Source organism: Argiope bruennichi, chromosome 2 (assembly GCF_947563725.1).
Source record: "Argiope bruennichi chromosome 2, qqArgBrue1.1, whole genome shotgun sequence".
Classification (NCBI taxonomy): domain Eukaryota; kingdom Metazoa; phylum Arthropoda; class Arachnida; order Araneae; family Araneidae; genus Argiope; species Argiope bruennichi.
This window is the reverse complement of record NC_079152.1, coordinates 120,926,828-120,952,003: the sequence shown is the minus strand read 5'-3', so window position 1 is coordinate 120,952,003 and position 25,176 is coordinate 120,926,828. Positions and strand designations below refer to the sequence as shown.

Sequence of the window (25,176 nt, the reverse complement as noted above, 5' to 3'; positions counted from 1 at the left end):
TTTGATGCGAGATTTTTTACTTTATGAATTGTCCTGCGAAATATTCTTTACAAAATATGTTTCCAGATTATATTTTTATTTTAAGAATACCGATTTTTTAATTAAAATTCCGAAATAATTATTCTATCTTTTATTTTTATTAAACAATTATATTTTTATTATTAAACAATTTAACAAGCATTAATTAAACATGTACAAACCTGTAACTTTCACATGAACTTTTTAGCAATGCAAATTCGAAACAACTCGATGCAACTGTTACAAAGTAAAACATCTGAATTCTCAGCAGTCTATTTATAAGTGAGAAAGAAAAAATAACTTACTAGAATATTAACTGCCAATTAATTAAAGGAAGTCGTTTGTGATAATTTTTTTATACACGATAAGAAATGTAACAGTATTTTTTCATAGTTAATAAAGATAAAATAATAAATAAATAAATGAAAAAGACGAAGTTCGCATAACGTACAGGAGTGCATAGGCAAAATGTCAAACTGAAAAACATTTTAATCTCGAAAAAATATCCAAAGATAAGTGGTAAACATTAAGAACATTTTATTTTTCTAGAGGTTACAAATCTAACTTGAATCCTCATCTGGACTCGAAAAACGTAGAAAATCTATATATTTTTAAATGACCAGAAATATCAAACCGCCAATCCTAAACTTTTTGCCCGATTTTGCCCATTTCATTTTTGAAATGTAATGCCCATGATTTTTAAATTAAGGGGAGGTGGTGGCCGTGATATAAGTTCTTAGCTTCTGGATCGGGAGGCGACAGGTTCACGCCTCGACCATACCCGCTTATACGCAGGTGCTCATTAAATCTGGCGGAGCCAAATGTTCTCTGGCTAGTTTGGAAGTTGAGTTGAGAGAGGGTGCCATCTTAAGTGTCTTCCTCGTTTAAAATTACGAAGTCCGTCCCAAAATAGTCCTAGTGTGGTTTTTAAAAACGGGGCTTTAATATAATGAAACAAAATGGTTTTTAAATTTGTAGTCAATGGTTACTTGCTTCTTCAGTTCTACATGGGAAGGAAAGCTTAAAAGCTCATCATTCCTATATAGTTCTCCAGTCAAATCCATTGTACCGATATCGTCAGTTTTTATTTCGTATGGAAGCTTAAGAGCATTAGAAGTAATCAATGATCAGTGACCTTCCTTCTTCTACCATTTTCTTGAGAAATCCCAGAAAATCTATTTCGTTGTACATATTTAAACGTGTAGAGTCACCCAATACCACTCATTGTACTGATTTCGTTAATGTGAAAATTTTATGAAAGCCTGTGATCTCCTGGGGCCGTCATTAATTGAGTACTTTCTCCGCCTTCCAGTTTCTTAAAATATCTCAAAATAAAATAATAACTTTTAAGAAAGATTACTTTTTCCCCATTGCTTGATTTTGAAGCTAAGTTTTAATTGCGAGTACAATAAAATTTCGAACATTTGATTAAAAACATATTATATATTGAAACTTACTGAACATGGAAAAATAAGCAAAATCTTGATGTCTTGACTATCAATAGAGGGAAAATTCCAGAATTAACAACAACAATGAAAAAATTAGAATTTCACTTCCACAAAGTAGTCTATTGTAGTAAAATAAGCTTAAAATATTTTTAAAAATTGATTAAAACAGAAAAAAAATACATAAAAATAGTATAATTAAAAAGTTAGAATTAAAATAGATAATTAAAATCATTAATCAATTTCTTTAATACTTTCGGAAGTTATTCTTCACTACACATATTTCCCCGTCTCCAAATTATATATGTGCCACGTTTTGTAGCTGTAGTTTAAACGGTTTGGTTTGTTGAGGCCGGCACATACCTGTACATAGACATACATACATTCATCTTTATTAGCTTAGGCCTTCATTGGTGAAAATGAGTTTCAAAATCATAATGCGAAGAAATCCGCGAGTAGGATATTATAATATGACAAGTAATAGTCAAGAGAAGGCGCCTTGTCTTTTAAATGATTTATCAAAAAGAAAATAAATTCTTCAGTGAAAAATCTTCATTTCGAAAATGTTTCTGGATTGAAAAGTCTATATCTCCCCACTTATCTTTTTCTATAAACAGTATTAATTATTAATTTTCTATTAATATGCACCATTATAAATTTTCTATTCATTTTCAGAGGTTTGTTTAAAGATAACTCAATCTTCATGAAAAGTTAAGTCTAAATTTAATAAATATTTTGTTTGTAACGAATAATTTGCTGCGGGAAACCTTCAAATGCAAATTCTTTCATAAGACTTGAAGATCGGCATAGGGATATCGCGTCCTGGCATAGGGATATCGCGTCTTCCCCGTGATCTGGGCGTCCCGGGCTCGAGTCCCGATTCGGACATGGTTGTTCTTCTGTGTTCTATCTATGAGGTGTGTGAATGCCCCCCCCCCCTGTAAAAAGGGATTGTGCAGGCCAATGTGACACATGAAGTAGCTAAGTCATACTCTTGTCCCTAGTTGGCGCTACTGAAAAAGAGCCGCTCACTCAGCTTAAATCGCTGGCTGATAACTGTCAGCGGGCTTGTAAAGCGCCATAAGTCACAGGTCGAAAGACTCTTCGACCTTAGCCTTATGAAATAAAACAATGTTCACGGATATCGTGCACTTCTAGATAATAATAGTAAATCCTATCACCTCGATGAATGAAACATAATTAAATGTTTAGTTAATACTTAATAAAACCGAAAGCATAACGTTAATCTTGAATGTCCATTTTTCATTATATTCTTCAACGTAAATCTTTCATTGCATTTTTCAACGAAAATCTTACTTTTTCTTATACCAAGAGCGAATGTCCACGAACCTCTTTACGATTCCTTAGTCTTAGTCTTAACGATTCCTTAGTCTCTTACGATTCCTTAGTCTCTTTCGAATCTCCACGTTTCAAACCGAAAAACTCATTTTTGGAATTATGTCTGTCTATATGCGAACAAAATAATGACAAAAAAATAACCTATTGAGTTAGATCGATGAAATGTGATGCATTGCCCTTTTTACCAAATTTATAGATTTCAATCAAATTTTGAACAAAATACATTACATTTGGAGATTGTCTGTTCTACTATCCGAAAATAACTTTCCACAATAACTACAAAATGGAGAAAGCTATAAGGATAAAATTTGAAACACCGATTTATATTTAAATCTGAAATGTAGATATATGTTCAATTTAGAACTAAATCCCTCTAGGTGTTAACTCTCTATAAATATGTAAATTTTGTATGCATGTAAAAGCGGTGACTCAAAAATGTAAAGTCTGTAAAATGTAAAGGCAGCGACTCAAAAATATAAATTGTCCATTAAATACGGTGTGTGACCTTGAGACTCATATTGTAGTTTAATATCAACAGTTTGTTTGCAATTTCAATCAGTCGGAAAAAATATAGAAAAATATATATTCGGTTTTTCTGGTACTTATGTATTTTTCACATTCCAGCAATTAAATGCCGCCTCCCTCCTCCAAAAATTTTTTCCAAAAACTAATCCTTAATAGGCTTGTCCGTATTTATTGCTTGTCAATTACAAGCAGTTAATAATACACAAATAACAGTTTTCTCTACTATCAAGTACACAACTCTTACATGGAAGACTCTGGAAATGAAAATCTGAGTTCCCAGGATGTTCAAGCCCTTGTTCAGAGTACACAATTATATGGTGTAAGTAACATATAAAATTTGTATTTCATTATTTTTTCAGAAATACATTGATTGGTTCAAATAATTTAAAATTTGATTCTTACCTCACTTAACTTTTTTTCCAGGGTCTAGATAAGAATGGATACTTCCTATATTCTTTTAAAATGCATTTAGTTTTTTTTTTTTTAGTTAAATATGTGTAATAGATGACAATACTATTAGTGCTATCACCCATATCTGCCAAGTAAAGGAATAAATATGGGATCTTGTTAAACAATTATGTGGATACTGCTGTATAAGCTTGAGCTTCACATAGACTTGCAGTGGTTCATATAATGTTTTTGTTTTAGGATTTGCCAAAATTTTTCTACTTACTCAAATAATCATTAATAAAATTTCCTATTATTTAGTGAATCAGATGTCCAATAAAATAATTGGAATGAAGGAATTTTTGAAAATGAATGAAATTTTAACCGAACATGGAATTTTATGGAATGAGTTTACTGATCTTGTTATTTATCCTTTATCTGCTGATTAGCCTCATCATGACACTGAGACTATTAGCATTTTAGTTCAGTTTCGTTTCGTAACCTTGCGAATATTTCAATGAGTTCTAAAACATTTATTAAAAATAAGAGAGGTTATTCAGGCGCATCTTTACAAGTAGTTATATTTCACAATTTATCTCCCCCTTTTGAAAAAATGTTGCATGTTTTTTTTTAAATTTGAGATATTTTAAATTCAGCAAGAACATGTTTCGAGGACAAATATCTTTAAAAAATATGTACTATTTATTTTAAGTGATTATAAGAAAATATACAATGCATTGAATTGTTATCTGCTTTAAAATGTAAAGATTATTTGTAAAACATCTTTATGTTTATTATTATTAAAACAGCTTTGTATTGTTTTAAAGTTTTACGGGATCATAGATAAGCAACAGATAAAAATGACTGAATGTGTTGTGTAATAGTATCTGTGAAAAGAGAAGACTGGAAGGTCTTCTTATCAATAATGTTTTATCTATATATTGATAACTGATTTTGTAATAAAAAAAATCTGAATTAAAATAACAAAAATCATCTATCTATTTTTGAATCGTCAATAAAATACACCCATCAGTATTTAAATTCTATTTATATAATAAAATTTGATAAAATAGTATGCATTTTGTTTCATTTCATTAATTTGATTCACTTCAAATCAATTAAATATAATGTTCAAATGATTAACAGATACAAAAAAATGCCACGTTTTTTTATTACTTATTGTCGAATGTAACGGTTATATGTAAATAAACACCACACACACACAAACGTTTCATGTTGCTTCATTGGACATTTTTACAGTTGCACAATCACCATTTTCAATTTGTATCAACCTCCTAATCAGGCTCAACTACCTCTGAATTTCCTTGACTTGTCGAATAAAAACACCATTTTTCTCGGTGATCTGAATGCTAAACACCTGTCATGGGGTTGCTCCACTAATAACAACAGGGGCTGTGAACTGCTTGAAGCTACCGATGATAATGCTTTGATATTTCTCAATGACGGTTCGCCAACGCATACTTCCTTTAGTTATGGAACTTCTGAGGTCCTGGACATCACTTTAGCTAGCCCGAGGTTTTATAAGTTTTGCAGTTGGAATGTTCTAAATAGCATTGGTAGTGATCACCTACCCATCTTGCTTAATATTAAGGATTGCAAGTATTCCTTGCAGTCCGTTAGTTATTACTGGAACTTCAAGAAAGCTAATTGGAATAACTTCAAACAACTTACCGAAACTTTACTTGGCTTTCATCCAATGAGCGATAATGTAGAACAGGAATGGCTATTTATAAAGAGTACTATCAAACACGCTGCCCGGTTTTACATCCCTTGAGGTAACATTAAACGTTTAAACCTTCCGATCGGCTTAATGATGCTTCCTTGACTGCCCTTTTCGCAAAAAGAGATTTGTTACTCCAAGCTATTTTTGCTTCAAATAACATTACTGACAAGGTTAAGCTGAATAAATTAGATGCAAAAATCAAACAGCTTTATATCATCCAGAAGAAGGAGTCTTGGAAAAAACAATGTGACAGCATTGATGCTAGGGCTCCTGATTCAAAATTATGGCGCCTTGCCAGATCCTACAGCAAGGACCAGCCTCAAGTGGAAAGCTGCAATATTTTCCTTGACTCTGATGGTCAAATTCCTCAGGATAACAAAACAGCTGCGAACATCTTGGGCAAATTTTATAAAAGCATAAGCCACTTGAGCTTTGCCAGAGATGATAAACAGTTAACAAAGCCAAAAAAAAAAAAAAAGGTCTATAATTGCCACACATCTCTGTTGGGAAGTCACAATTTCTATTATCTATTCTTTATGCACGAAATGGATGTACCCTTGAGGCATTGGACTGTAGAAAATTTCCAGGATCAGATAATATCCATGGACTTATGGTTAAACAACTCGGTGCCCAGGGAAAACAAAGACCTTTGAAGTTCTTTAACCTTTCATGGAAATTGGGTTGACTTCCTCGGGAGTGGAAGATGGCTATAATTATCCCTTTCCTAAAACCTGGAAAGGATTCTAGCTCTGTGGAGAGTTTTAAGCCCATCTCGTTGACATCTTTCGTTTGCAAGCTCATGGAGAGGCTTCTCCTGGCCAGGTTGAACTTTTATTTGTCCTCAAATGGACTTCTCCCAAAGGAGTAATATGGCTTTAGAAAAGGACATAGTATAATTGATCAGATATAATTATTTTGCCAGAATGTCAGAGATTCTCAAAACTTAAAACCAACAAACCACACTGCGGTTGCCCTTTTGTACATGTGTAGAGCCTTTAACAGAGTATGGAGAGAAAAGCTCATTACGAAACTTTATGATGTTTTTAGTATTAAAGGAAGAGCCCTGCTTGGATGTCTGATTTTTTACAGCTCAGATCGATTAGAGTAAAATACAAAAACACTTTGCCTGACCCTTTTAGACTGAGACATGGATTACCTGAGGGGTCAGTATTGAGCCCGTTATTGTTTTCTATATATATTGCTGGTATCGAAGAGGTAATCAGTAACTACTGTAACATGGGACTTTTTGCCGATGACATCATCTTGTAGCATTCTGCCTCTGATATAGGGAGGATTGAATCTAACCTCAACTCTGCATTTACTGAGGTATGTGCGTTTGCTGAAACACATAAACTTACGAAGCCTCAAAGTCTTTGGTTACTTTCTTTACTACCAACAGACGACTTTATAACTATCAACCAAGTGTCTTTATGAATGGCTGTCAATTAAATTATGCAATAAATGCCAAATATTTAGGCTACATTCTCGATCAAGAGATATTGAGCAACCGACATATAGAGGCTCTTGTAAATAAATGTAGGAAAAGACTCAACATACTTCAATATATTTCTGGACGAGACTGGGGTGCAGACGCTAATACACTGAGAACCACCTACATCTCTATGATCAGACCAATTCTAGAGTATGGTTTCCCAATTTACTTTTGCGCCTCAAAAGCTAACTTAGACAAACTTGAAAGAGTGCAATTAAGGGCTTCAAGGATAATTACTGGCCTTCGTAATATATGCCCTAATGATATTATACTGTACGAGAGTGATCTACCACCTCTTTCTCTGAGAAGTCACTGTCTTTCAAAATATTACAACACGCTCTTTAGCTACAATGATCAGCACAGAACTTCTGCTTATCTTCATTCATGGCATAATAATAAGTGTTTTAGGAAACACAACCCTTTTTCCTTCGCAAAAGAGCTGGGTCTACCTTTTGGAGATGTGGAACCACATTCCTTAAAGTCTTATTGGAATTTTAAGTTTAACCCTGATCGAATTCATTTCCATACTGATCTCTTGGCCATCATTAGCAACAAGTCAGAGTTGCCTGAATTTACTAGACAAATGTATCTGGAAACAATTCATAGCATTCCATCTTCGGCTCTGAAAATGTACACTGATGGCACTAAAGCAGATGGTGGCGTTTATGGTAATGGCGTGCACATTGAGACTCCTGATGGATCTACTGATATTTTGTTTAGAAATCCTGACAACTGTTCTGTATTCAGGTCCGAACTTATTGCAATCTATAAGGGACTTCAATATATCGACACGTCCTCTGAAATTGTCTTCGGAGACATTTGGATTTTAACGGATAGTCGTGCCTCTATACAGCATCCTTCTCATTGGACGAAAGTGGGGGACAAGAGTAGCATGAATATCTTAGACCTTATTGCCAGGCTCTCCACTGAACACTCTATACACTTTCAATGGGTCCCCTCATATGTTAGTTTAAATTGTAATGAGATAGATGATAACTTAACTAAGATTGCCTCAGTTGACATATTTCATGGTGATGCAACACTAACTTATTCTGAAATTTCCTCTATCAAAAAGATGGAGTCAAGTGCACTTTGGAGAGTCCCACCTGCTCATCCTTCGTACTTTGGTAAGAGTCCTGGGTGGTGTCACCGTCTGAATATCTCTAGAAAACAGCAAACGGCTCTTTCTCGTTTTGTGAGTGGACACACCAAATCCCTCACCTTCCAACACGGACGGAGGATCTATGCTGATTGTCCTTGGTGCAAGGCAGTTAAAGCGTCCCCCAATCATATTCTTAAATGTTCAAATTTTACTATTTTTGAGATTTTAAGGGATCCGCTATTGTTTTTGGACTTTTTAGGGATCTTTAGTTGCATGGAGTTGGTATAGAGCAGCTAAAATACCTGGGATTAGAAACAGCAGTTACACAAAATTCAACGTTTTGCTGAGCTAATTATGGTGCTGTAAAATATTATCAGAAATGCTTGTAAGAAAGCTTGGCGAAAGCTTCGTTTAGTCAAAGGGAAGAGGATATAAAAGAAATCAAAATGATAGATAGCAAACAAAAAATTGAAGCGAGTGCTAAAATAAGTTTAGCAAATTGAATGCGCTTGGCTCATTTGCAGCTCACACTACTATCTAATCAAGTGATCGCTTCTCTGTTTTTATTAAGAGATAGTAAAGTAAGGGTCATTTAATTAGTTGCTTTGTCAAAATATCAAACTCGAGTCATGACAATGAAAGTATTAATCGTCGCTAAATAAATAATGCGCTATCACTTGTTTACCGAAATTGATATTCATATCTTTGAAAATATTCCTCTCACAAGACTGATTTTTGCATTATCTTAAAGCTCAACCTTTTTAATGTTTTCAGTTTCATCTCAACGCAATTTCTTTCGTCGGTTTTAATGAATTTTTAAATTTAATTTGATTTATATATAGTGTGCTGTAATATCTTTTGGTATTTCCAAACATCTCGTCCTGTCTGACCTTAAATAAAGTAATTCTTCAAAAAAAATTTTTAATCAGATTAAAATTGCCAAAACGGCTTCAGTTTGAGTTATGTTTGATTTGCAACAAAATATTAGTATGAGAGGAAAAATGAATACATACATTTATTGTGTCTTTTAATGATTAAATCCTTCAACGAATAATTATTAACGATGTCATGTAAAGTGATCATTCTCAGTCGCATAATAACAGCCAAAAGCTTATAAACAAAGCATTCCTTTTTATCCACACAAAAAGTTTTACTCAAGATTACACACATTGAAAGACTTTAGATCGCAGCAATTGAATAATATGTTACACAGTTCAATGCGTCGTTATATATTTGATAAAATGTCATGCGATTATGATGACATTTTAATTAACTGCATCACATTTATTCGATATTTTCTAGTCCAGGCTGAATTAAATTATTTGATTTGTTTAAACAAATAATTGGAATGCAATTTAAAAAATTAAAGAAAGATTTAAAGAAAAAATAAAAATAAACAAAATTATTTAAAGGAAATAAATTATTTTGTACAATGACTCATTTCAATTAAAAATTTTACTTGACTAACTATACAATATTTAGAACTAAAATCTAGAAAGAAATTTGTTTCAGTGGTCACCCTAAAACTTTCTCGCATACTCTCTAATAAAGGCATTTACCTAGAGAACGTCTTGTATGACACTGGCATACAATAGTCACGAAATATTTATCTTTGACTTGAAGCTTGCCCTTTTATTGAATCTATCGCTTGATCCTTGGCAAATGTTTTGGCGATCAATCTTTAGCACGCAGTTAAAAGAATCCGAAAATCGAATTTGTGTTTTAGAAACGTTTTGCCCAACCAATTGAAACAGAAATTTGACACAAAACTTGATTTCTTTTCACAAAATCATATACCAAATTTGAAATATTTAAATCATTGCATTCTACAATTGTTGCTTTAACATGATCTTGACAGCATTCACGGTTGGATTTTGCTCAAAATTTGATAAGTGTCCATAATGTAAATGTTTAATATAGTATACACCGAATATTATTCATATACTGTCATAGTTTTGTAATTATCGTTTTAACTTATATTCGAACATCCGTACAGACAAACGTCTCTTCTGAACGGATCAAAATTTGATAGAAATTCATAAATTTTGTGTTTTTTCATCCGTCTAGCTGTAATCAGTTTTCAGTTATATTTGTCGCAGACAGACAGTCCTTTTACATTAAACTGATGAGAAATATCAAAAACATATATACACATTATTGTATCATACTAACTACACGAAGTGCAAGCGACAGACATTGTATAGGAATTACTTTTTAACAATACTTCATGAATTTTACAACATTTGTGTATATAGAGCTAGAGTAGATTAAATTACCAAATATAATAATGTAACAAAACATTTCCCCTTTTCAAACAAAATTGAGGTACATATCAATAATTCTCTATTAAAGTAAATTCATAAATATACCATAAATTCATAAAAAAATATATTCATAAAATTACCAGGATCGATACCCGGTACCTCAAGCTTTTATCCTTTTACTTTTTGGTACTTGAAGAAACATGATAGATATTCACATTAATTATTGACATGTTCATTGATCCGAAATTAAGTTTTGAGTTATGAACGAACTGTTTTTTCGAGGCAAGCGTCGTTCTCTCCGCTCGACGTTTCAGTGCAGTCGCATGTTTCTTCATGTTTATTTTGTTACCACTTGGTTTGTTAGATTAATATAAGATTCAGAAGGTTATGAAAATCCTACAGAAGACTATCTCCTGATTCCCAGGCATGAACAGAAAACAAGGACTTTGACAAACTCTCAACTTTCTTTCTACATCATTTAAAATATCCGATTACATTCGGAGGGGCTTTATTAAAATGATGATATTTGAAGTTATATTTTTCCATCATCAAATGACATTAAAACAAAAACATAACATATATTGCAAAATTATTTTATAATTTAAAATATTACTTAAATTATTTGAGAAAATTTAATTACAATTTTTTGCAACATATTTGAACCTGTTTCAAGCAATCTCGATCGGAAATTAGATGCATAAATAATATATCTTTCATTAAAAATATAATAATTGATTTATTGGAAAGAATTTTACGAATGATTCAAATTCTATACAAAATACTAGAATCTCATTATAAAATCATGCATTACTCTGGAATTTTGTTTTTTTTTTCAATGTGTAAGAGCTGCTTAACTTTACAGTGGTGTTTTGGCTCATTCCCAAGACTGCATTATAAACAAAATGAATGCCAAAGTTCGTACAAATGTTATTTTTAATAATATTTTTGTGATCGTGTTGGAAAAAGGAAAATTTTTTGGGAGAGTTTTTTTTTAAGTTTCAGTGAGATGAAAGAAGGATTTTTCTTAAAAATTTCCAAGTTGATAAGTCAATTCTTTCTTTCCTTGAGCAGAATTCACTTCCTTAAGTCTTTTATTTTGGAAATCTTTATCTTTCTTCCACTCTAATGAGTATTTATTATGATTTCTCATTTGCAGGCTCATTTACTCATTTTTCTTGAACTTGGAAAATCCTTCTTAACTCCCCTGGTGAGAGTTCCATCAGTTAATATTTGTTATAAATGTCATAATTTAATTACATCCTTAAAGATTTATTTCCAGGTTTACATTATCAATAGAAAATCAAGATACTTTCGTAATTCAAAATTAAGTTTCAGTTTTTCAAAAGTTTTCATTTTCCAAAATTAGGTTTCAAGTTTTTGATATAGAGAATGAAAAAAAGAAAAGTACAATAAATTTAAATCATTGAGATAAAAATTATTGGAGAATGCTTATTTATAGTATTGTTTGCAATTCTATTTTTCTACTGTCAAGTTATATTCAAATGCCTATAATTCCATTTCTATTTATCCCAAACGCAAAGCAGAAACACATTTGTGAATATAAAAGAACCAGCCTTTAGATAAGATTTTAAGAAATATTAATGATTTGTGGTCAAAAATGAGTTATTTACGTAGGTAGAAAAACAAAAGAAAAATTTGGTCTTCTAAACCAGATGACATGCTTCTGTTAATTATCACATGATTACGTCATCACGTGAACGAACTCCATTGAAAGATATGATCATTTTCCATTGAAAGATATGATTTACGAATTCATATTTTTCAAAACAACAGAATAATTCTTTCGAAGATTTATACCTCCACACTATATTTTGTAATCCATAATTAATGCATTTGCAAATATTTTTGATTTAGAGTTATTTAGTTGAAAATTCTCAGATTGTAATAACGAATTATTTTCAATATGTAAAATTTCTAACAAAATTCCAGCGAAAATTATATGAAAAATGAATATTAAACCTACAAAATTTAATAATATAAAATTATAAGCAAGAAACATATTCGTAGCAATTCATTAGTTAAAGCGTATGTCGAGTTTGGATGCCTTCTCTGTAAGTGTGATGTTTTCAGCCAAATAGTTTTTGTCATAGCTTTAGTTTAGTTTAGTTATATTAACGTCCCGTTTGAAGCAACACTAGGGCTATATTGGGACGGACCTCGTTATTTTGAACCACGGTCAGATGACGAGGACGACACCTGAGCTAGCACCCCCCCCCCTCTCCACACCAGCGGGAGGACGTTTGGTCATGACGGATTTAACGTGCAACAGACCCCCTCACACGACGGTTCTTCGGTGGAATCGGGTCTCTAACCTGCAACCCTCCGGTTCCTAAGCCGAGACCTTACCACCAGGCCATCGTGGCCTCTTTTTGTCATAGCAGTTGCTGTGGGTCACTGGCATATTTTTATATCAATCATGGTGAAAGTGGATAAATTGCATGGAACTGAATCTCTAATAAATAAGATAGCTAGCAAGGGGCGTAACTTGCATGGTAGAGTGCTCGCTTAGCATTCGGCGGGTACTGCGATCGATACCCGGCACCTGCGGCGCAATTTTTTAACTATTCTCTATTATGCAGAGTACATAAAGAAAAAAATTTATATTTTCATATCCATCACAAACAAGTTTAATCATCCGGAGTTCTGTACTGAGTTATAAATGAGGACGGACGAATAAAGGGGGCGTAGCTCAGATAGTAGAGCATTTGTTAAGTGGGGGAGAGGTACCGGAATCGACACCGCTTTGATCGCGCTGTTTTTGTTTCCCTTGATGCTGAGTATATCAAGAGAAAATTTATACTTCCATATCCATCTCAAACAAGTCAAGTATTGAATTATAAATGAGAGGTAACAGGCAAAACAGGGTTTGGCTCAGACGGTAGAGCATTGGCTTAGCATGTGGGAGGTATTGGGATCGATACCTGACGCTTCAATTTCACTATTTTATCTGTATTTGTTTTCATTGATGCTGAATATATTAACCCACTGGGTGGTTTCATTCTGTGTGTAAAACTTTTCGAAAATATTTACAGCAATAAAACCAGAAAACTGTTGTAAAAGCGCATGGATTTTTCAATAGACATGTACTGAAAGTGTTAGTAGGATTTTTTCTGCCCCTCTCTAGGTTTTGTGCGGATATCTGTCCCCAAGCTAAATACAAATTGCCGCTCATTCAAGTCAGATTTTATTGCTTTCCTTTATTGTGCGTGGTTACAAAAGTCAAGTATTTCTAGGAATACTGTAAGTGACGAAAGTTCCGCAGCATTTAAACTTCGATCTTCGAAGAGTGATAATATCGATATACGAGTAGTTGCCCAGCATAAATATAAATAGACACATATTGTCTTAATTTCTGCTAAGAACTGTATGCACAAAAATTAATTCCGATTAGCTAAGTATTAGTATTTAAAATTTAATTTAAATATAATTTTCTAATGTATACACTCTTTTTATAAAAAATGCAATGCAAATGTAGATAATAGTATATTCTAATTTTCTTCCTTTCTAAAAAAACACAGTTTATTGCTACATTTACTAGCTTTATCAAACAAGTAATTGACAAAATGTTCAGTTACAATTAGGTCTACATTTTTTAATTTAATGAATTAAATATGTAAAACACTTATGATATTAAAAAATTTGGCATCATTTCACTTTCTTGCGCTTATTAGGGACTGCTTAGAATGGAAATAACAATGAACTGAAATCTTTATTATTATGGATTCAACGAAGGAAAGCTGTTTTGCTTTAAAATGAACCATAATATTTGTCCAATGACCATTTATTAATCATGTTATGTCTACATACCATTTTAACATCAGTAAATGTTTTAGAAGGCAATAAAATAACGCTTTTATGTGACAACGAATATTTTAGGAGCCGACCAAATATTAAAAAAAAAATAGAATTAAGAAATTTTAAATTTTAGAACAGAATTTGAAAAAAAGATGGAAAATCTTAAGTGTTGAAAAGAAAATTTTTCTTTATTTTTGCAGATTATTTCCTTGAATGTAGAAGGAGTACCAAATTATATAAGAAAAAGGAACTAGTGCTGTTTAAATTTCTGTGCAATTGGAATGCGTGAATTTTACAAATACTTGCCAGTCTGCTTGAAAACTCTCGAAACTTGGAGGAATTATTCCATGTTTAAAAGTATTTATTGGTGTATGCATTTAATTTCACTTATGATAGAAATAAGCATTCTGCTATATCCAGAATTGCTGACATTCAACTTTTCAGTTTTGAAATAATAAAAAAATAAAAGAGATTTTTTTTGTTTCCGGAAATTCATAAAATTCTATTTTGCTAATGCTTTATGTAGGACATTAATACTTTTTCTATTGAAAGAGCCATCATAAACCGTATTCTAAAATAGGCAGAAATTAATAAACTTGAAAGATTAGAAATAATTTTTTTTATATAATTTGATACTTTTTTAAATAAATCTAAAGCATACATTTAGCAAACAAATTATTAAAAAACGTAGCTTATTCATACATCCTAGTTCAGCAACGGACGAAGTTATCTTTTGATATAATTAAATAAATAATATTTTTTGTGTGTGTTTCGTTAGAGGAAAGAATAATTCACAGGTTCATTAAATTTGATCCGTATGTACTATGGTCCAGATCCTGGAATTTCTCATTGTGGGTTTAACATAAATTCAGCTTAGTTTTCATCTATACCTATGCATTTTGTTATTAAAAAGTAATAATCGTGCTGAAGGAATACAGTTAGTGGCCTGAATTCACAAAATTAACTAATTAAATACTGATAAAAATGTCCTTATTTTGCAATTAGTTTCTAACTTTTAAGCTGATCCATTGATTTATGATAAATTTACTTTAGGTTTGACTATTTCGCATTTTTTGCGATTTTTCCTCTCGTTTCATTTCAAATTTCGAAACCAAATCGAAAATATCGACCTAAAACAGATAGCGAAATATTAAGTGATAATTTAAACTTTCTGATATATCACAAATATGTTAAATCCTCCAAAGATATTATAAGGTTACAAATAAGCGAAAACAAACGAAGGGGGCGTAGCTAAGATACGGGAGAGCTCGCTTAGAATGCGAGAGGTACCTTGATCGATACACGGCGCCTCCATCACTCTATTTCAAATATTTAAATTTTGCATGATGCTGAGAATATTAAGTGATAATGTAAAATTTCAAACCATCAAAAACAACAAATTCTCCGGAAATATGTATTGGGTTATAAATAAGCAGAAAGATTCAATGAGGGCGTAGCTGAAATGGTAGAGCGCTCGCTTAGTATGCGAGAGGTAACGGGATCGATACCCTGAGCCTCCATCGAGCTGTTTCAAGCATTTAAATTTCGCATGATGCTGAGGATATCATGTGATAATTTGAACCTTCAAAAACCAACTTAATTCTATGGAAATATGTATTAGATTATAAATAAGCGGAAATCTTCGAAGGAGCGTTGCTGGGATGGTAGAATGATCGTTTAACATGCGAGAGGTACCGGGATCGATTCTCGGCGACACCATCGCTCTGTTTCAAACATTTAAATTTCGCATAATACTGAGGATATCAAGTGATAAATTGAACCTCGAAAACCAACTTAATTCTATGGAAATATGTATTAGATTATAAATAAGCGGAAATCTTCGAAGGAGCGTTGCTGGGATGGTAGAATGATCGTTTAACATGCGAGAGGTACCGGGATCGATTCTCGGCGACTCTATCTCTCTGTTTCAAACATTTAAATTTCGCATGATGCTGAGGATATCAAGTGATAAATTGAACCTCGAAAACCAATTTAATTTTATGGAAATATGTATTAGATTATAAATAAGCGGAAATCTTCGAAGGAGCGTTGCTGAGATGGTAGAATGATCGTTTAACATGCGAGAGGTACCGGGATCGATTCTCGGCGACACCATCGCTCTGTTTCAAACATTTAAATTTCAGCATGATGCTGAGGATATTAAGTGATAATTTAAGCTTTCGAAGCATCAAAAACCAATTTAATCCTATGGAAATATCTATTGAGTTCTAAATAAGCGAAAGCTTTCGAAGGGGACGTAGCTCAGGTGGTAGAGCGCTCGCTTAGCATGCGGGAGGTACCGGCATCGATACCCGGCGCCTCTACCGTCATTTTTCAACTATTTTTTTCCATGATAATGAACATATTCAGAGAAAATTTATACTTCCAATTACATCACAAACAAGTTAAATCTTCCGTAGATCTGTATTGAGTTATATCTCTTCAGATTCAAATGAAAGATTTCTTGCTTGTTTAGATTAGCATTCTATTCTGATGTCCATAAGAATGGCTAAACTGTATCGCCCAATTCTCAGTCATGAATAGATGGCGATGTCGAGAGTATGGCTAACTCTTCCTCTCTCGAACTCTGCTTATCTTGAGTTCTCTGATCAGAAAATTTCTACTCTGAAATTTTGCTGATATTAATTGAGAATGATCTTGTTATATACAATTTGGTCAAAATTAAAAGATCTCTATTCTGATCTCTGTGTATAGCGAAATACTCAGTGTAAAGGCTCCAAAATTGTTGAACATACTATTCAACATTCAGGAAACGAATTACGAGAAAAAAAAACTAGTTCCAGAAACGCTGATAGATGGCGCTGTAGAACAGAAAATGTGCTAAAAAGCCACGAATAACCACAAAAAAAAACACATGATGTATGGAATTTTACCTTTCTAATTTCTATATCTGATATGAAAATAAAAGAAGATAAAAAAAAATTGAAGAAACTGAAACTGTCATTGTTACTGCAATTTCGCTTTTTAAGTGCAAAAATTTGCATAAACCTCTGATTTGCTGTTACCATTCTAGGCATATAAAGGATAAGTTTGGGAAAATGTCATTCTTATAGCGATGGCTTCACGCTTTGCTTGTGAAGTTGTTTTATGAAAACAAAGGAGATACTGCAACTGCACATCGAGAGTTTTGTCGACTTGAGAATTTACACAAAGAACCAGGAAGTACCAAATATGGTCGAAAATTTTGTTATACCCGCAACAGCACCAATGTCTTAATTCAATTATTTTATTCAAGATGAAACGTCTTCACACATTGGACTATGTGTATAGCAGTTTCTTCGGCAACATTTTTCTAATGATAGATTAATTAGTTGTGCGGCAACTTAACCATGGCGCTGTACAACAGAAAATATGCTGAAAAGACTCAAAATACTCATTTGTAACACATTTTATTCGAACGTATCAAACGTTCCATCACAAGGACCTTATCGATGCAAGGGAAACTTCTCAATGGGTTCCCTTCTTCCAGATGTAAAATCTGCATTCTTTGAACAGCTTGTTCAACTGCTGATCGTTATTGGTCGATTGAGATGCTTCTCACATACAGAGTGATACTGTCTTTCAAATCTGCCAATCATACCTCGATAAGCAAGATTTCCTAAGTATTCCATAAGCCAAAAACCACAGGGATTAAGATGTGTAGAACGGGATTGTTAAGTTATGTAATTTTAAATAATAGTTAAATAACCTGACCTTAAGAGTACTAATACACACACATGTATGAACACAAATAAACGTATCTGTATCTTCTAGCGAATACTTAGTGACTCAAATTGTGGTATGTCTAATGTATAGCGTATCCTAATTTTTTTTTCACGCACAAGAAGTGTAAATGCCTTCCAGTTTTCTAAAAAAATATTACAAATAAAAGATTGAATTCTCTAAATAAAAAGAACAGGATCATTTTTGTAAGTTAACAGAAGTTTAATTTCAACAAGTGAAATTTTACACATATCACTGCTTTCAAAACATGAAATGCACACACATATATAATGAAGAACAAAATAAGGTATAAATTAGCGGCTTACAATGGCGACTTTAGAAAGATGATTTGAAATCTCACTTAATCATCTCGTAACAGATCAAAATAATGGATAAAGTGTTTTTGAGATATTATTTAGGATATTTTTATGATTATATATGAAATGTGATTGCTATCGGTGGTATATTAAGGATGCTTATGGACACATCATTGGGTCGTCACTTTTCCATCCTAGGACTTCGTTCTTATTCTGTTCTTTTAGCCATTCCATGAGTGGCCTAAAGTAGTCCATTATAGGAGTGGCGTCCATCTTATCCGTTTTGCCCTGCGTTACTATTTTCATAGCTTCTCTCCAATGGACGGAGCTTCCAAGACTCAGCATGTCACTGAAATAAAGAAGAATGTGTTACACGTTGACTATCTAATGTCACGTAAATACATAAGAATACATTAGATGTTGTTAATATATTGTTACTTAAGTGCACAAGAATGCGTTGAATGTTATTAGACATTGTTACAGAAATACTCAAAGGTCTGATGAATGTTGATCACATTTATCGCATTACAACAAAGTATATAATGAAATTATAATTTATTTATTCTTTTTACGTATATATTGTGTAGATTATTTTTAACAACTATGGAATGTTCATCGATTCCCACTACAACTTTCTGTATTTTCCAACTTAAAGGCCCTAAAAGAAAGATTTTCTCACCATCGAATGATCAATGTGATAAGTAACAAACTTCTTGTCACTGCTTTTGGGTGGCTGAGATAATACCTATCCCCTCCCTCCTACAGTGATGAGAAACTGCAGAAGGGTAAATCAATCGCAGTGTCCAAAACGCGACATTTTAAAGAGCAAATTTGCTTTTCAGAAGTGAAAATTTCGTTAGGTGTGACAAACATTGCAAGCTGTTGACAGCAAGGTTAAAAAATAAATCGCAAATCCATCGTGAAGTTCAATTTCAGATGATACTTAATGCGTAGCTGTACATAATTAGCTATCAAAATTCAATTTTGAATATCTATTACATTTCAAATAACGTTTAATTAAAGACTAAACTACTATTTAAAGCCTCATTTTAAACTTTAGCACACAAAACGATTGAGTTGATTGAATTTGTAAACTTACGTTAACAATTGACCAGCCTTCTTGTTCTGGTATATATCACATTTGTGCAAAGGACCCTCATAGCCAGTTGCGTCACATAACGCCTTATGGAACTGGAATTGTATGATGTAACTTACGAAGTACCTATTGGACAAATACATATCAATAATTAAGAAATATAAGGAAAGCATTTCACAAATAAAAATGATGAATACTTTTACTTTTAGATAAAAACATCAATTAAGCCAGCAGTAAATGTAATGCTGCCGTAAATCCTTACAAGAATTTAAAATTATTCAGAGAGATTTTCTTCGGCAATCAAATACAGTACATTCCCAAGTATCCGTTTCGTGACTATCCGGCTTCCGTACTATCCGGTTTAATTAAATGAGAAAGAGAAGGCGTTGTATTGGCAACATTGCCAAGGCATTGAAAGCTGGCGTCTGCTATGATCCTCCTACGTGTCGCATGCAAAATACAAGTAATGGCAGAAAAAGAGTAAAGTTCTGCTCCTTGTTCATTGTTTCGTCAGTGTTTAATGATCTCAGTTGTTGCAGCAGACCGCCGTTCCTGATTATAAGTGCACAGTACGTACAGTATTCGTAAATTGTTCATGGGGTATGCTTAATGCTTTTTTAAGTGTACCACAGTGAAGATTACAGAATTTATGTTAAAATGTGAACAGTTCATATCCTTTAACTTACTTTTTCTCTAATAAATTCTTGAAACGTGCAGTGCTGTATAAACATGTATAGACTATCAGTACTGAGCCTTCTATTTCAATTCTACACCTTACAGGCAATTGTTTCTATGATTCACTGGGTCGAGGCCATGTTCACATACTGCATGGCTTGAGATAAATGGAGGGCTTAGTACTCAATATGAAGTGAGAAAATACGTATATTTATCAAAATATCTACTAAAAATAAGTGAGTTTTGGTATAACAATTTTGTCTCCTGGTATTGGTAGGCAAAGAAATGAGTTCAGAGAACTTCGCCTATCCGGCTTTTTTGTACCATTTCGCCACATTAGGCCGGATACTCGCTAGTGCACTGTATCAATGTTTCCAATAATAGATTGTTTATGCATGCCATCATAGTAAGCGCGGGTGACATATTCAAAGATGAGTTTGTATTGGAAAAATTACTCAGTATTTATTTCCCATATAACCCTATCAAGATAAAGTAAAAATTAATCTAATTTTATTAGGAGAATTGGTGACGATAGCATCTAGAAGGAATCGTTTGCTTTGCTATGGGGGATAGACGTTAGACGTAATAAGAATGTTCCATAGATACGTATTTTTAACTCCCCGCGACTGTCCAAACGTGAATGGGTCTTCATTATCATCGGTTATTTTTCATATTTTGGTTTGGTTTTATGGCACAAGGACCAGATTTGGTTATTCTACGCCAAACATTTGTTAGACGGTTTTCGTGTTAAAAATTCTTTAAAAAGATGCAATTAAATCCGATGTAAAATTTGAATTTCTTTTCAGAAAGCAAAATTATTCATATTTTTAATTCATCGAAATCTGAGATTCAGTTTCATCTCCGGTGATTATTCGTTAATTAAATAGAATTTTAAAATTTCAAATCGGCGATCATGTTGAAATAAATAAGCTATAATCGATTATGTATATTTCGTCAGAGAAGTAAATAAACTAGCATAGAGACATGCTAAATGTATGCACTCAATCATGTAATAAATAAAATACAACAAATTAAGGACTGAATATATTTTCGACAAAATGCTCACACATTACTGCCATTTCATGATTTCCTATACATCTTATATTCTTTTAATTGTATTTAGCTACTAACCTTACTAAGGCAACTACTAACCTTATATAAGGAACATCAGCAGCAACATGATATTTGGCTGCCGCATCTAAGTCTTCATCAGTTCTTCTGACTGGTGGGCAAAGACCCTGGTGTTTAAGTCTAGAAAAAAAATTTAAAAAAATAAACCCATTTTTGTATTGTGCTTCAGCTTCATACTGAGATTATTTTGTCAACTTCTTAAAAGGCAGGAACTAAGCTAATTTCTTAGCAGTTAAAATCTTTTTTAAAATAAACACTTACCTGAGTTCCCACCATTTTGAATTCATTTGTTCTTTACTAATGCTGCCGTCGAACACTTTCCATCTCCAGGAATCGATGAGATAACCGAAAGGCACGAATGCGATCTTGTCCAAAGCAGTATGCATCAATGTGTTAATGTCATTTTCTATGAAATAAGCAAATTCTATAGTTATATAGTTTCATAGTAAATACATTTAATGACATAATCAAAAAATTTTCATTAACAAAAAATGCCGTTTATATTTTATATTTTGTGCAATTCTTTTTTTCATTCTACATCTATGCTGGAGCCCAAATTTTTCGATTGCTCCCTGCTCAATGTGAGAAAAAGGTTCGCTTAGTAGTTCGTTTATTTTTCACGAATATTCTTCGGTTTCTATGTAACTTCTTATATTCTCACGAGATTTATCTTTCTGCAATTTCTAATATTAAAATATGGCGAAAGCTATGAATGATAGAATCACCAGTAGATGATACAGTTCGTTTTCCGACGAGATTCATAAAATTAAACAACTTATTTTTATCGTACGATATCTATTATCGGCATATTAATGTGATAAAAAAGTGCCGGGAATGGCGGCATTGAACAAAAGGATCAATTTATTTGTTAAAATGTATTGAATCTCCTTCAAAATAATATCCTCTGCTAATATCTGGACTGCTATTAACATTTTTTCCTATCATACAAATATGTCTTAAAGTCGTTTTTGTGAAGCCCCTTTTGTGTTCGTAGTGAATTTTCTTTTATCGAATTAATAAAAACAAAATCACAAAAAATGGGTCAACAATTTTATGGAATTAATGTGTAACGATGGAAACCATGGAACATTAATTCAATATTTTCAACTGTGAAAAAGGGAAAGTCACATGGTGCCTTATGAAGTGAATAAGAAGTTTATGGAGCTAGGCTATATTTGATGATTTTTTTATGAAACATGCATGATTAATAATGGCACTATGAAAAATCACATTATCGCTGATTATTTCACCACAGTTTTCGTTGTTTTTGATATTTTCCATATGAGAACTTGTTCATTGATGCTTCTAATTATTAAACGATGATCACTAAGTGCCAATTCTCTGATTTGATGATAAGCCTAAATGAATGGCTTTTCGGAGCATGATTCGTCCACTCAAGCTTCATTAGCTTCTTTAGACATTTTATTCCACTCAAATTTTCTTATTTTTGATAGTAAATTGTCTTTAAAGGCTTCACGCAACATTTCAAATACTTTATTTTTAACAAAAATGGCTTTGAGCAACCAAATTTTAATACATATTCTTCACGCAGTTACATTCACCGTTTTGAAAACTCCATAAAGTCACGCTCATATCTCATTAAAAATAAGAACTTAAACGATAAAAAAAATCCTCACTGTTGACAGAAGTATATAGAAGTTGAAAAAATATTTGATAATATCGAAGACTATAGAAATTATAGGTGGAATTTTAAAGAAGCATTCCGGATACTTTTTATTACAGTAGTAAGACTACGTTCGTTTTTAAACATAATAACTATTCATAAACACATTACCAAATTCAGGATAGTTTATTTGGCTCGAATGGTGAACTTTATAATTTGGTAACATGAGCTATTACAGATTATAGAGAAATTCATTTTATGTTGCGCAGAAACTTAAATTTCAAAGATGGAGATAATATTGAAGAAAAGAGCATAAAACTAGTATATTTAAAGAACAAATAGAAACATATTTTGCATATAATTAAATATTTTTTCATTACTTTCTCAATGATTTAGAAGCTGGAAAGATGTTAGTTAAATAGGTAAACTTAAGTCCTTTTATTACAGATAATGACATTTCTTACAGACTTTGACTAATTAAAAAATGAAAATAGAAATGAAACGATAAAAAATTTTAAAATATATTGTGCGAATTGTATTTTTAGCTTCAGTTTGTTGTAGAAATCTTGTGATGATAAATAAATTACATAATTTCATTATCGCTCATTCTAGATGTACACAGCAATCAATAATCTCTAATTGTATTTGAAGATAAATTTATGAATATTGAAACATAAATATCAAAATGTTCTCCAAGTTTTCGCTAGATTTTTTTCTTGCTCTAGCTCTCTAAAACTTATGAAAGACTTCACAAATACATTTCTAAATGATTTGGTAAACAACATTTTACAATGTAGGTATCGAATTATATTGCTAAATTTTGTACATATTAGTAGTTTACAAAAACAATATAAAAAGTATTATGCAAATTTTCTTACCATCGTCTTCAGCTAATTCGTGCAGGAGTCCAACTGACGCCAGATGCTTGGGTGTTGCCACTGACAAAGCAATGGTATCACCTACTGCTTCATGGAAACCTGAAATTATTAATTCATATTGCATTAATTTATTTATAAAAGTAAAACTGTTTTAATTACAAAAACTCCTTTTCAAGAATTTTTTTTTTCATTTTTTTTATCAACATTCTCATATACACAGTATACTTTTCAACCTGGTAGGGTGGCATGTTGGAATTCTGAGAAGGAGAAGTTTGCGGTATGGCGGTTGATTCTCGCCATTCTAGTTGGTATAATAAGGTGTGAAATCGTGCTATCATTTGCCGATGTCGGGACGTGCATCTTACGGTAGAGGTTATACCGTGACTGGTGATGTTCTATAGGACTCAACCATGGTTCCCACCTAAGCTGACGTAGCGTTCATATGTTTGAATATATCCGCACGCCTTCTAATGGGATAGAGTAGATATAATATGACTTACACAGCATACTAAGAGAGGGTAATGTAATCACTTTGGAAATGATCGTTAGATTTTGATAAATTTTCACGTTTGACATTTTTTGCGATTATTTTTATACAAACAATGACACCAAACCGAAATGAATTAGAAGCGGGAAAGTGTTATGTGATTTCAACCTAACAATGATAAATTTGCATCAGATTTTGGTTAAAACTCGTCAGAAGAAAGTCTCACAATTCATCTATTGATCTTCAAGTAAATACGATGGCATCAACTATAATGATATTACCGATAAAATGTGTCACCTTTGGTTTCATCGTCTTAATTGCAGGCTAACGCGAGCTTATTGGATCAAATTCGTCACAGGATTGATTGTCTGTTTGCTCGTTTGTCATATATACGAGCCTAAAAGCATAACAAACCAAATTTTTTAAAATAACATATAATTTTGACATGGAAATTGTAAATCTGTTAAATTTGATTCCGATCAATCAAAAGAATGAGACCTAAAATGTATATTCGATTCGTTTCGCTATATCATGAATTTTAACAATAAAAGTTTCATGTGGGGTAAATATACGGAAAAATTAATGAAGGAACATTCCCATTTTAGAGCTTATCGAGTCTGAAAACGAAACCATTTTCGGAAATAAAGTTGTCAATAAACTTGGAAAAGTGATTTTTTAAAAACGAAATAAAGAAGTTGAGGGAAGAACACTTCCACTAATTATTTTTAATATTCGCAATCATTAGATAATGGAACAATGATGCATAATGTCAGTGATACCACTAATAGAACACGGTGGCATCAACAAATCTTATTCTAACCTCCTTTAGCGACATTTGTACGCCTGGAATAGCGATTTTGTTTATTTTTAATTAATTCTTTTGTACATAATTTAATCATGATTACTGTAAGAAAATATTTTTATATTTCAAATTGTGAGTGACAATAAAGCGATGTTATTTTAATAATCATAAGATATAAGCAGATATAATTTATATCTTATATCTGTTCTATTCATTGTGCATATGAGCCATCCTATTAGAGTCTAATACCATGATATCATAGTGTTATTAAAAACGTAACTTTCCAGACAA

General features: G+C 32.4%; 1 protein-coding gene across 1 annotated transcript in view; it reads right to left on the bottom strand.

The window, feature by feature from the left end:
- LOC129962313 (angiotensin-converting enzyme-like) overlaps positions 1–25,176 on the bottom strand; it is a 107,330-nt gene that overhangs the window by 41,488 nt on the left and 40,666 nt on the right. The window contains 6 exon segments of the mRNA XM_056076059.1: positions 17,047–17,063; positions 18,360–18,541; positions 19,292–19,414; positions 21,116–21,214; positions 21,356–21,500; positions 23,597–23,695. Of these exon segments, the coding sequence (XP_055932034.1) occupies positions 17,047–17,063; positions 18,360–18,541; positions 19,292–19,414; positions 21,116–21,214; positions 21,356–21,500; positions 23,597–23,695 (665 nt within the window).